The sequence below is a fragment of the Triticum aestivum genome, chromosome 6D (assembly GCF_018294505.1).
Source record: "Triticum aestivum cultivar Chinese Spring chromosome 6D, IWGSC CS RefSeq v2.1, whole genome shotgun sequence".
NCBI classification, from domain to species: domain Eukaryota; kingdom Viridiplantae; phylum Streptophyta; class Magnoliopsida; order Poales; family Poaceae; genus Triticum; species Triticum aestivum.
The window spans coordinates 365,419,920-365,431,337 of NC_057811.1; the positions used below are offsets into that span (position 1 = coordinate 365,419,920).

The 11,418-nt window shown below is 47.6% G+C and overlaps 1 protein-coding gene across 2 annotated transcripts; it reads left to right on the top strand.

Annotated features, from left to right (window-relative positions):
* The first annotated feature begins 708 nt into the window (after positions 1–708).
* On the top strand, positions 709–7,270 carry LOC123145118 (uncharacterized). 2 transcript variants are annotated; one of them, XM_044564442.1, is made up of 7 exons: positions 709–976; positions 1,520–1,618; positions 2,074–2,437; positions 5,532–5,666; positions 6,291–6,373; positions 6,519–6,624; positions 6,728–7,270. In XM_044564442.1, the coding sequence occupies exons 1-7, from the start codon at positions 819–821 to the stop codon at positions 6,833–6,835; spliced, it is 1,053 nt and encodes a 350-aa protein (XP_044420377.1). In that variant the 5' UTR covers positions 709–818; the 3' UTR covers positions 6,836–7,270. The 2 variants fall into 2 exon arrangements, with proteins under 2 accessions (XP_044420377.1, XP_044420376.1); XM_044564441.1 differs by having other exon boundaries at positions 6,783–7,270.
* The last annotated feature ends 4,148 nt before the right edge of the window (positions 7,271–11,418 follow it).

The following is an 11,418-nucleotide window of genomic DNA, read 5'->3' on the forward strand; positions in this document are numbered from 1 at the left end:
TGTTGGAGAGGACTTGCGCGAGCTTGTACTCCTCGAACAACGCCAGGACGCGCATGCCGAGCTTCATCTTCAGCGGTGGCGACCACCTTGGCCTCGAACCACGCCTTTTCCGTCGCCCCGAGACGCTTGAGCGCGGGGGAGAATATGCGGTCGAGGCGGTTGAAGTTTCTCCACGCGCCGGCGCTGTGGGAGCGGGCGCCACAGATGCGCGCCTGCTCCTTCTGCCATACTTTCACTAGTGGGCGGAGCGAGGAGCTCTCGGCCTCCGCATCGTGGCGGCGCTTGCGGGGCGGGTCGCCGACGAGCCCCCCCTCGGCCATCCCTCCCGGATCCCGTGCATGACATCTCCTCTCGCCTCGGGTGCCTAACCTCGCCGGAAAACGACGTCGGAAGTCGCTCGATTTGACGCCGGAATGAAAACAACGCGGCAGAGGCGGATAGGGGAAAAGAGGGATGGGAACCCTAAATCGTCCCGGAGCTGGCATATATAACCGGAATCACGGGCGGTTTACAGGCCTTCCATAATTTTTTTTACAGCCAGGTTGTTTTAATCGAACCTGGTTGGGCCGGATTTTTTGACCGTCCTGTAAAACCGCTGGAAAAACGCGCCTCAGTGAGGTTACACGGAATCTGCTAGAGAGGCTCTTGAAGAACTTTCCCTAAATTATACAGTCATCCCGTCGATTTTTTTACTGGAGCTACGTTATTTTCGTCGTTGCCAAAACCACGAAACCAGGAAACCCACTCACCCGCCCGCCGCCCCAGCCGCGCCGCTTTTCCCGTCTAAGCTCGCCATCCGCCTCGGCGCCGCAATACATATGGCCTGCGCCGCCGGCTCCGCGCGGAAGGCATCGGCCGTGCTGTACCACTACCCGTGCCCGGACGGCGCATTCGCCGCGCTCGCCGCCCACCTCTACTTCTCCGCCGCCGCCCTCCCCGTCCGCTTCTTCCCCAACACCGTCTATGACCCCATCAGGTAGTCTTTCCGAACTTCAGACCTGACCTACCATAAGATCAATGCACGATATCAAATCTGTACGATTCACGCGCTTTTCAGGTGCTCACTTTGACAGTCAGTGTTAGTAAGATTTGACAGGGCGTTACCTTTGCAGTGTTCAGGTGTAGTTTCACTTTGACAAATCCTGGTGTCGTTAGTTCGTTTAAGCTAGATGCATGCCAATTTTTTTGTGCAATCTGTATCCCGACCAAAAAAATCATCTCAAGTTAGAAATTATATTTCACATAAAAAGGACCCATGCTCTGGAGTCATATTATCTCGAGACAAAATTGGGCATAGTCTGAACTGGATGGATATCTTCCTTTAAATTTCAATACATCATTAGTCGTGGTTGATTGGAATGGTCGAAAATATCACCCAGAACTCACTAGTGTTTTTATTGTCATGCTATACAAGCCTTGGCAGAGCAGACCCAAAACGGCGATCTTGTACCTTAAAAGAAAAACGACGATATTATGTTTCTCCTGTTATAACCTTGGTCTTATGGGTTTCCTTTTGCAGGAGCGATGGTCTTCCGTTTGACGAAATTGAAGATGTTTACCTTCTTGACTTCGTAGGGCCTCCTGGTTTTGTTGCTGATATAGCCCCGAAAGTTCAGAGGTCTGTAAAGATTCATCTCTGACCGTTTCCCTTTGTGTTGCATTATTTACATTGTTTGATGTGAACCGTGTGGTTAATCTCAGATTCATCCGGATGTGATTCTTCCTAATTTTATGCACAGTAGCAGGGCATTCTCAATGTTTGTTCTCAATGTTTGTAACACATTGTGGCCTTCAATCATGTTGAATATTGTGGAACTGTGAAGCTTTGCACTATATTTTTTTCTTGGCAATACTAGGATACTTATAGTTGTTTATCTTTTCCACTGTAACATTCTTGGACCATCATAAGGCTGCTGCTGAAAGTTGTGTGAAAATGTCACTCTTTTTTCTTTTCAAAAAGGAGGCATGCCCCCGGCCTCTTCATCGATTGATGCACACAACCTTGATTTATTACCATGTTTTCAGTTGGGAGGATGGCACTTGGGGACACTTACATCGTTTTACCCTTTTCAGTGTAACAATCTTAGACCATCATAAGACTGCCATGGAAAGTCTGTGTGGGAGTGCCACACTTGGAGAAAACGTGAATAAGGTGATTGACATGCAACGCAGTGGAGCAACAATTGCATTCGACTACTTTAGGAACAAGTTATTAACAGAAGCTAGTACTTCACGGAATCATGGAAGTGGTAATTCTGTAACTGAAATGAAATATCTACCTGAAAACAAGCTTGAAATGGTGCACAAGCTTTTCAAGTTTATTGAGGATGGAGATCTATGGAGATGGACTATTCCAAATAGCAAGGCCTTCAGCAGTGGCCTCAAAGATCTGAACATTGAATTTAATGTCAATTCAAATGGGAAGTTATTTGATCAGGTGACGATTTACTTGTTAGTATTAGTATGGTTTTCTGCAGTAGCACTTCCTCCTTTTACTTGAACATGGATGTTCACCATCTTTTATCACTTTATATTGCATTGAGTATTGGTCTTTGTTGCTTTAGTTATATGATAACCACTTCAGGTTGCTGTTTAGTGAAATAATTGCTTGAACACTCATTCACAACTTAGCATCATACCTGATCAAACTTAGAAATGGTGTTGTTTCCTGATAATTTAACTTTTAGTGCTTGAGGATTGTTGGACGAATAGACACAGTGCAGCCCAACTATTGAACCGGACGACATGGATGGAGCGCACCGATCGCCCACGCCAGCGCGCTCGCGATACGCCATGCTCAGCTTGCACGTAGCACACACACCTCCTTTTGTTGAATCCGGTTGGATACTCATGTATATAGGTACACGGTGACTACACTTCTTGGTATTAGAGCTTACAATCTCTTCCACTCTTTCGTCATGTCCAGTGATTGATAGTAACCTCAGTGACTTTTTGCCGACACCAAGGCCACAATTGCTGAAGTTCCTCCAATCACTGCTTCCCCCGCTACTCCCATGGTGAACCTGCTGGCCTCTCTTGGTGATGCCTTCACATCGGGCATGACGGCGTCCCTTCCTCTCGCCAAGGTAGTCACCAGCTCAGACCTGTGCGTCGGCCCTAGCATGCCTCGACCACCCATGCACCACGTCAACATCACCTACTACATCAACTTCAAGCTTGATCCGGCGGTGAACAACCACTCCAAGTATGGTCAAGTCATGTACCCCGTCCTCTCCAGATACAATATGCGGAACGACGTTTAGGTGGACACGGATAGAGAGCGTTGAGTGGTGCCATGACGACATCACCATTGTTCTCTAGTTCTACGCCACCATCTCCCACGAACTATTCGACGTCGTCATGTCTCCGCACAACACAACGTACCACATGTGGAATCAACTTCACACCTTCTGCGACAACCAGCCAGGGCGTGCTATCCATCTCAACGCGGGGTTTTGCGCACTGTCCAGGGCGACTTCTAATCGCCCCCTACAGTCGCCGACTAAAGTCCTTTGCCGATGTCGACGGACCTGTGTTGGACAAATCCTCACGCTGCAGATGATCTGAGAACGCAACCAACGTTTCCAGGGACGGCCACGGTGCTCCTTATGCAGATCCCTCTCCGGACCTTTGTGCAGGTGATACTCGCGTCTTGTGCTTGAAGAGATTGATATCATTCTCACTGAGTGTGAACGTGGCGAGAGCTCCTCCTCCACGATAAGGGAAGGATCTCTCGCTGCGTTCACATTAAATGAGTGTGATCTCTTCAAGCAGAAGACACGAGAGAAAACGCATGAGGTCGGGAAAGGGATTTGCATAGGGAGCACAGTGTCCATCACCTGGAAACGTCGGTTGAGCCCATGGATCATCTGTAGCATGAGGGTTTTGTCCAACGCGAGTTTGTCTACGTCGGCGAGGGACTTGAGCCGCCGGCAGTAGTCGGTGATGGAGAGGCCACCTAGGACGGTGGTGTGAAACTTTGTGCTGAGATGGATAGCACGTCCCGGCTGGTTGTCGCGGAAGGTGTGAATCTGATTCCACATGTGATATGCTGTGCTGTGCGGAGACATGACGACATCAAAGAGCTCGTCGGAGATGGTGGTGTAGAACCAGAGGACAATGGTGATGTCGTCATGGTGCCACTCGTCGCTCTCTTGCCGTGGATCTGTCTCCACTTGGACGTGGTTCTACACATTGTATTTGGAGAGGATGAAGTACATGAGTCGACACTACTTGGAGTAGTTGTTCGCTGATAGATTGAGCTTGAAGCAGATGTAGGAGGTGATGTTGATGTGGTGCATGGACGGCTTGCTAGGGCTGGCACGCACGTCGGAGCTGGTGACAGATGCGGCGAGAGGAAGCGACACCGTCATGCTCGATGTGAAGGCGTCACCGAGAGAGGCCGACATATTCATCATGGGAGCAGCAGCGAAAGCCATGACTGGAGGAACTTTGGCAGCTGCCGCTGAGGTTGCGAACATCGGGGTCACTGGACATGGCAGAAGAGTGGAAGAGGTTGTCGGATAGCAAGATTAATAGTGTAAATCATCGTGTATCATTCATCACTGACAAGGTATTTAGACGTGAGTATACAATGGGAGGATTACAACAGAAGGAAGCAGGCTTGCACGGTACGACTGCATTGGCCATGTAACCTGGTTCGGGTAGTTGGGCTGCACTGTGTCGACCCAACATAGTTTGATCAAACTTAGAGAATGGCGTTATTCGCTGATAAATCCAAAATTCAACCGGTCCGGTCCGGTCTGACCCTGTTATTGGACCTCTGAACCTATTAGGACAATTTAGGTTAAAGGTTCGGCCCACACCTCGTCTCCCAGGGTAACGGGGCACCTTTAGGTTCGTAGGTCTGCCCCTAGCTAGTACACGCTGCTGTTGTTTGCTCGGCTATGGCTGCAGTTCAACTTGTTGGCTGGTTCTATACACCAGGAGAAGAAGATGACAAAGAAACTGGCATGAGGGTGAATTGATGCTGTAGATGGGGACTACCTAATCTACTCCGAGGAGGTACTCCCCAGCTGCGAGCACCCCCGCGCGTCACGCAGTTCCGGTGACTGACAGCTAACCTGCTCTGGCTGTGGGGAGCTTGGAGACCGACCGGGAAAAGGAGAGGCAGATGGTGGAGCAGACGGCAGTTGGCAGGGGTGAGCGGCGCTCTCCGACGAGTTTATTCTGGTGGCCAGCGGCGTGCCTTTGCTCCATGCTCCACCCGTCATGCGGCGGAAGTATTCTGGTGAGCTAGGTGCGGTTTGACCCTAGGTTCGAAGGGGTTTGCCTCTGTTGGACCCTGATGGTAAAAAAGCAAGGTGCGGTCCACCGGTCCAATGGGCGGAACCGGATCAGTTGAATCTTGACTGATAATTTGACTTCTAGTGCTTGATGATTACATTCTGTATTGTAGACGTCGGAAAGCACTGACATCAGCTGACATACCTTAGATACTGATATTCCTTTTGCACTTCTAGATCTTATTACCATTACCATCCTGTAAAATTGTGCTGGTCTGATTGCAGTTGCTGGAGTTGGATCCGGAGCAAGTAATTTCTCGGGGACAAGTAACATTATCGCAGAAGCAAACATTAATTGATGATTGTTTGGAGAAGTCCTTTGAAATTGCTCTAGGATGTGGCCAGTTTGGGAATTGTCTGGTAAAAACATCCCTATCCTCTGTTTGTTTCTTGATTATTCTCTGTGAACTTTTGTTCTATGTGCGACAAGTTTCCTCCATGTTATGTCAACATCCCATGGTAATGTATGTGAATTGAAAGTGTGGTACTACATCACAACTGTCATAACATTAACTTCCATTATCTGTTAGTAATGATTTATCTCGGATAAAATCTATTTTTCTACCTGATTGATGTGGTTAGTTTGATTTATAGTAGAATATCAACATTCTCCTTTATGACGGGCAGTGTGTTTCGTCCAAATGATATGTTTCCTGTATTGTTAGAGATGTCTATTTGGCTTATGATCGTACTGTTGAGCACATCTTACCCTTGTGCTGAAGATAAATGGTACTAATCAATCTGCCAAAGCTTAGTGATGTGGAAGTGCATCTGGTAGGAAGGGTTCTGCAGATAACCCCTTCAGATTCTGGCCCTTCAAGATTTTTTTTTTGCATCAAGCAATAAATTTAAACAGGAATCCTTCAGTGGCTATTTTGTTTATCCACACACATTCTAATGGCTGGTCCTCTTAACTTAGGATAAGCGTTTTACTGTCTTTGTTTTTTCATCATCATGAACAGTACTGGTTCTGTTGTCCCTTAGGCTGTCAATGCTGATGCTATTTCAATGCTGAGAAGCGAACTCGGAAATCAGCTCGCTAACAAGAGTCGGAATTCGAATCTGAGGCAAGTTTCACATTCCCCAATTTGTCTATTGAACCCATAGCCTCTCTTTCTTCTGCATTATTTCCCATTCATTATGTAAGATATAATTTCGACTTCACTGCACCATTCTCAGTTTATAATGCCAGTTGCGCTCTATTTTTCTCAGAGCTATTGGTGCTGTAGTATATAAAGTCCCCGAGTTGAATAATGACGAGATGCTAAAAATCAGCCTGAGAAGTTTGGAACAAGAAGACACGACTTCTATCTCCCAGGTACTTTTTCTGCTTATGGATCTCCAGTGTTGAACTACCTTAGCTTTGCGAATGGGTGTGCGTCAAGACTGCTGTTAAGTATCGTGTTTGATTCTGTTTCTAGGAATTCGGAGGTGGGGGGCATCGAAACGCAAGCTCATTTCTGCTTAGTGTTGCAGAATTTGAGAGGTGGAAGGTTGGAGCTGAACCTTCGAATGCAGAAACTGCCTAGCCACCCGGTTTTCTCTATTATTCCCATCAATCAAGGAAGTGCTAAGGTTCAGAAGGACGAAGATACAAAGGATGGGAGCGGCTAGGTTTTATGTTTTGGGGCGCATCCCATCATCATGCAAAGGAGCACATTGCAGACGTGTGTGGAGACTTTATTCAGCATTGTGCTATCACGCCGGCCGTATTGTTTGACGCTCATGAGTATGCCTGGGGGAGCAAGCAGGGCTTGCCTTACCAAGTTTGCTGAAACTGTTGAGCATCCGTGTGCACTTTTTCTGTAGGCTAATCTAGACTTTATGGACCCCTAGAACGGGCTAGCTTGTTACGACTTCCATAAGCAACGGCACTGCTGTACTGTGGTAATTAGCAACTTAGGGATTTTCGGATGCAACCACTGCGAAGTTTCTGAGTTGGGCGTAATACTGATTTTTCTGCATCCTACAGGGTTTGAAGTTAAACAAGCGGTTTACAGTAGACATGGCCAAGGAGGCAAGGACCCTCCCAAAAGCTAAGCTGCTTCAAAGTCGAAACGAGTTGGCGCCATGACAAAGGCACAAAGCAATGGATAGCATGTGTACACTGCCTGCCGTGTCGCCCTATCAAAAGGCGCCCTGGACGGTGGACATGCATATGCAGCATGGCCCATCTCCTTTCGCACTCTCTTTGCCCTTCTCCCCCGATCTATTTGGGCCCCGACATGGGCCACGCAGGCTACTGTTGTTTCTCCTCAAGCCACGGCTGGCTGCTGATCTATTTGAGCCTTTAGGGGACAGCTGCAATCATGCGTGTCTCTGCCTGGTCTGTATTCCCATGGCACTAATACTAGATAGTAGTAGTAGTAGCTTATTACAGCTAAGAGCGCGTCCATGACTCCGGCGAGATGCAAACATATAGCAAGAGAAACGAGGTCTCTAGTGTAATTAATTAGACAATTAGTGGCTGTAACATATCTGAAACTCAATGGTCATTTGCAAAATCAACTGGTTTTACAGAAACGAGAGGCTTTTCTTGAGAGGGTTTTGTACTCGCAAGAGGGGACCAAGCTAGACGTGGTTACCGGGCCCATAGCGGAGGGAACGCCTGCGCAAGTGTGGATGGAACCCTTTTGTGATACTAGCGAAAGCTTAAAGAGTTCTGGACACTCCGGTGTTCTTTTGAGTGGAAGAAAATTATCACCCCAGTGAGGGACGAAGGGCGCGTGCATAAGGCAACTCCAGCCCACGACCCAAACGGACGTCCGTTTTGTCCGGATTCATATTTCAATGTTCAAAACTAGTTTGCACGTCCAAATATTAATTGTCCGGAAATAAAAATAGTTTTACAACCCAATCAAAATTGTCTCTAATAAAATAATTTTACAACCAAATCGAAATTGTCTTGAATGAACATCAAAACCAATACATCTATTGGTTGCCAATGTGAGTCCACACGTGCTCAACCAAATCATTTTGAAGATCCAGATGAGTGTGCCAATCACGAAGTTCACGATGAAATTGGGTAAACTGTTCAAACGTGGCCGGTTCTTGATGCAGGGGCTCAACATTTTCACCTTGAAAATCAAATCCTTGGTCGAAGATGTTGTTATCACGCTCGTCCTCGATGATCATGGTGTGTATGATCACACAAGCAGTCATCACCTCCCAAAGCTTTCCTTCATCCCATGTCAGTGCAGGGCTTCGAACGATACCCCATCGGGATGAAGCACACCAAAAGCACGTTCCACATCCTTTCTAGCACTCTTTTGCATTTGGGCAAATCTCTTTCTCTTTTCACCTTGGGGGTTCGAGATTGTCTTCACAAAAGTTGACCACTGAGAATATATACCATCAGCTAGGTAGTATCACTTGTTGTACTGGTGACCGTTGATCTCAAAGTTGACAGGTGGGGAGTGGCCTTCTTCAAGCCATGCGAAGACTGGAGAACGTTGCAGCACGTTGATATCATTGTGAGAACCTGCCATGCCGAAGAAAGAATGCCATATCCAAAGATCCTGCGAAGCCACCGCTTCTAATATGACAGTGTAAGCTTTAACATGCCCCTTGTACAGGCCCTGCCAAGCAAATGGATAGTTCTTCCACTCCCAGTGTATACAATCTATGCTGCCAAGCATGCCTGAAAAACTTCTAGCTACGTTGGTCGCCAACAACCTTTTTGTATCAGTGGCATTTGGCTGCCTCAAGTACTCAGGGCCAAACACTGCCGCCACGGCCTTGCAGAAGTTGTACAGTAACAGCAGACATGTTGACTCACTCATACGCACATACTCATCCACCAGATCGTCTGGAATTCCATATGCAAGCATGCGGATGGCGGCGGTGCATTTCTGGTAAGAGGAGAATCCAAGCTTGCCAAGGGCATCCGTCTTGCACTCGAAGTATGGGTCATGAGCAACCACTCCCTCTTGGATACGATTGAACAGATGCCTTGCCATACGAAAACGGCGATGGAATTTATCCGGCTTGAAGAGCGGGGTGTTCGCAAAGTAATCGACATAGAGCAGGGAGTGGCCTCTCTCTGTGTTGCTGTTCAGGTTGGGAGCACGGCCAGGGACTGACACCCTGTATCGAGGAAGCTGCCGTTCAATGTGGTCGTGAACGACCAGTGCAGCCGCCACAAGATCTTCGTCATCCGAGGACGAATCGTCCAATGAATAAATAAAGTGGTGGAAGAAAAATTCATCTCCACTGTCCATACCTTTGTGGCAAAGTGTCAAACATCTTGCGGTCGTGGTGGCAAAGAGGCTGCGATGATCACCTCGATGCAACAGGGGTGGTTGGCGGCCGGCTACTGGCCGCTCTAGAGCACTCGACGGAAGATGCCGTGGTCCATATCCGTCGCTGGTGGTCATATCCCCTCTGACACCGGCTACGACGGCGACGGCCAAATCTCCTCCAATCGACGGCCAAAACTCCTACGAAAGCGCGGGCGTGGTGGCGGTCATGTCGAGACGTGGTTTGGTATGGACGGTCGGGGGGTGAGCAGTGAGGAGGCGGCCGAAGAATAGTGGCGGCGCCGGCAGGGGAGAGCGGGTGGAGGCATTGGAGGCGAATGGACTGCTAGTGTCCCCGACAGGCAGGCCACGGGGAGGACAAGGGCGTGCGTCCAGCCCGTTCGCGCGATGTCCGTTTCACCCCAAACTCAGTGCAAGTTTGGGCCGGGAATGGGTTGAAAACAGACGAAATCCGGACATTTGTCCGTTTGGGGCCATGCGTTGGACCGCGCTATTCGTCCGTTCTACCCCAAACGTACGCACCCGGACGGGATGGGGTCGCGCGCTGGAGTTGGCCTGAGCTGGCCAAGGAAAGGTCATGCAAATCAATGCGGGGCCAAGGAAAGGTCATGCAAGTCAATCTGGGTCCAAGATCAATGATACTCCCTCCGTTCACGAATATACGATGTTTTAGAACATGTCAATATACATCTATATCTTTTGTTTTTTGCATATAGTAATCCACAAAAAAGTTAGAACATCTTTTATTTGTGAACGAAGAGAGCAGGTCTTATCAGGTCCATTCTCCGTATTACCTCTAGGGTCCAGCGGACGAGTTCTTGCAAACCAGGGAGGGGAATGCGCCAAGCAACTGCAACTCAATACTAAAGCTAACTTCTGTGCACTAATGATACACCGGGAATCATTTAATTTTAAGCGTACAGGATGGATGCATATACATAAAGGAGCTGAAGGAAATATACCCTAGAGGCAATAATAAAGTTGTTATTTATATTTCCTTATATCATGATAAATGTTTATTATTAATGCTAGAATTGTATTAACCGGAAACTTAGTACATGTGTGAATACATAGACAAACAGAGTGTCCCTGGTATGCCTCTACTAGACTAGCTCGTTAATCAAAGATGGTTAAGTTTCCTAGCCATAGACATGTGTTGTCATTTGATGAACGGGATCACATCATTAGAGAATGATGTGATGGACAAGACCCATCCGTAGCTTAGCACTATGATCGTTTAGTTTATTGCTATTGCTTTCTTCATGACTTATACATGTTCCTTTGACTATGAGATTATGCAACTCCCTAATACCGGAGGAACACTTAGTGTGCTATCAAACATCACAACGTAACTGGGTGATTATAAAGATGCTCTACAGGTGTCTCCGATGGTGTTTGTTGAGTTGGCATAGACCGAGATTAGGATTTGTCACTCCGATTGTCGGAGAGGTATCTCTGGGCCCTCTCGGTAATGCACATCACTATAAGCCTTGCAAGCAATGTGACTAATGAGTTAGTTGCGGGATGATGCATTATGGAACGAGTAAAGAGACTTGCTGGTAACGAGATTGAACTAGGTATGGTGATACCAACGATCGAATCTCGAGCAAGTAACATACCGATGACAAAGGGAACAACGTATGTTGTTATACGGTTTGACCGGTAAAGATCTTCGTAGAATATGTAGGAGCCAATATGAGCATCCAGGTTCCGCTATTGGTTATTGACCGGAGATGTGTCTCGGTCATGTCTACATAGTTCTCGAACCCGTAGGGTCCGCACGCTTAACGTTCGATGACGATTTGTTAAATGAGTTATGTGATTTGATGTACTGAAGTTTGTTCGGAGTCCCG

Coding starts and splice junctions, on each gene's coding strand:
- LOC123145118 (XM_044564441.1), top strand. CDS start 819: ATGGCCTGCGCCGCCGGCTCCGCGCGGAAGGCATCGGCCGTGCTGTAC. Junction 2,438..5,531: donor ATGGGAAGTTATTTGATCAG/GTGACGATTTAC, acceptor GTCTGATTGCAG/TTGCTGGAGTTGGATCCGGA. Junction 5,667..6,290: donor GCCAGTTTGGGAATTGTCTG/GTAAAAACATCC, acceptor GTTGTCCCTTAG/GCTGTCAATGCTGATGCTAT.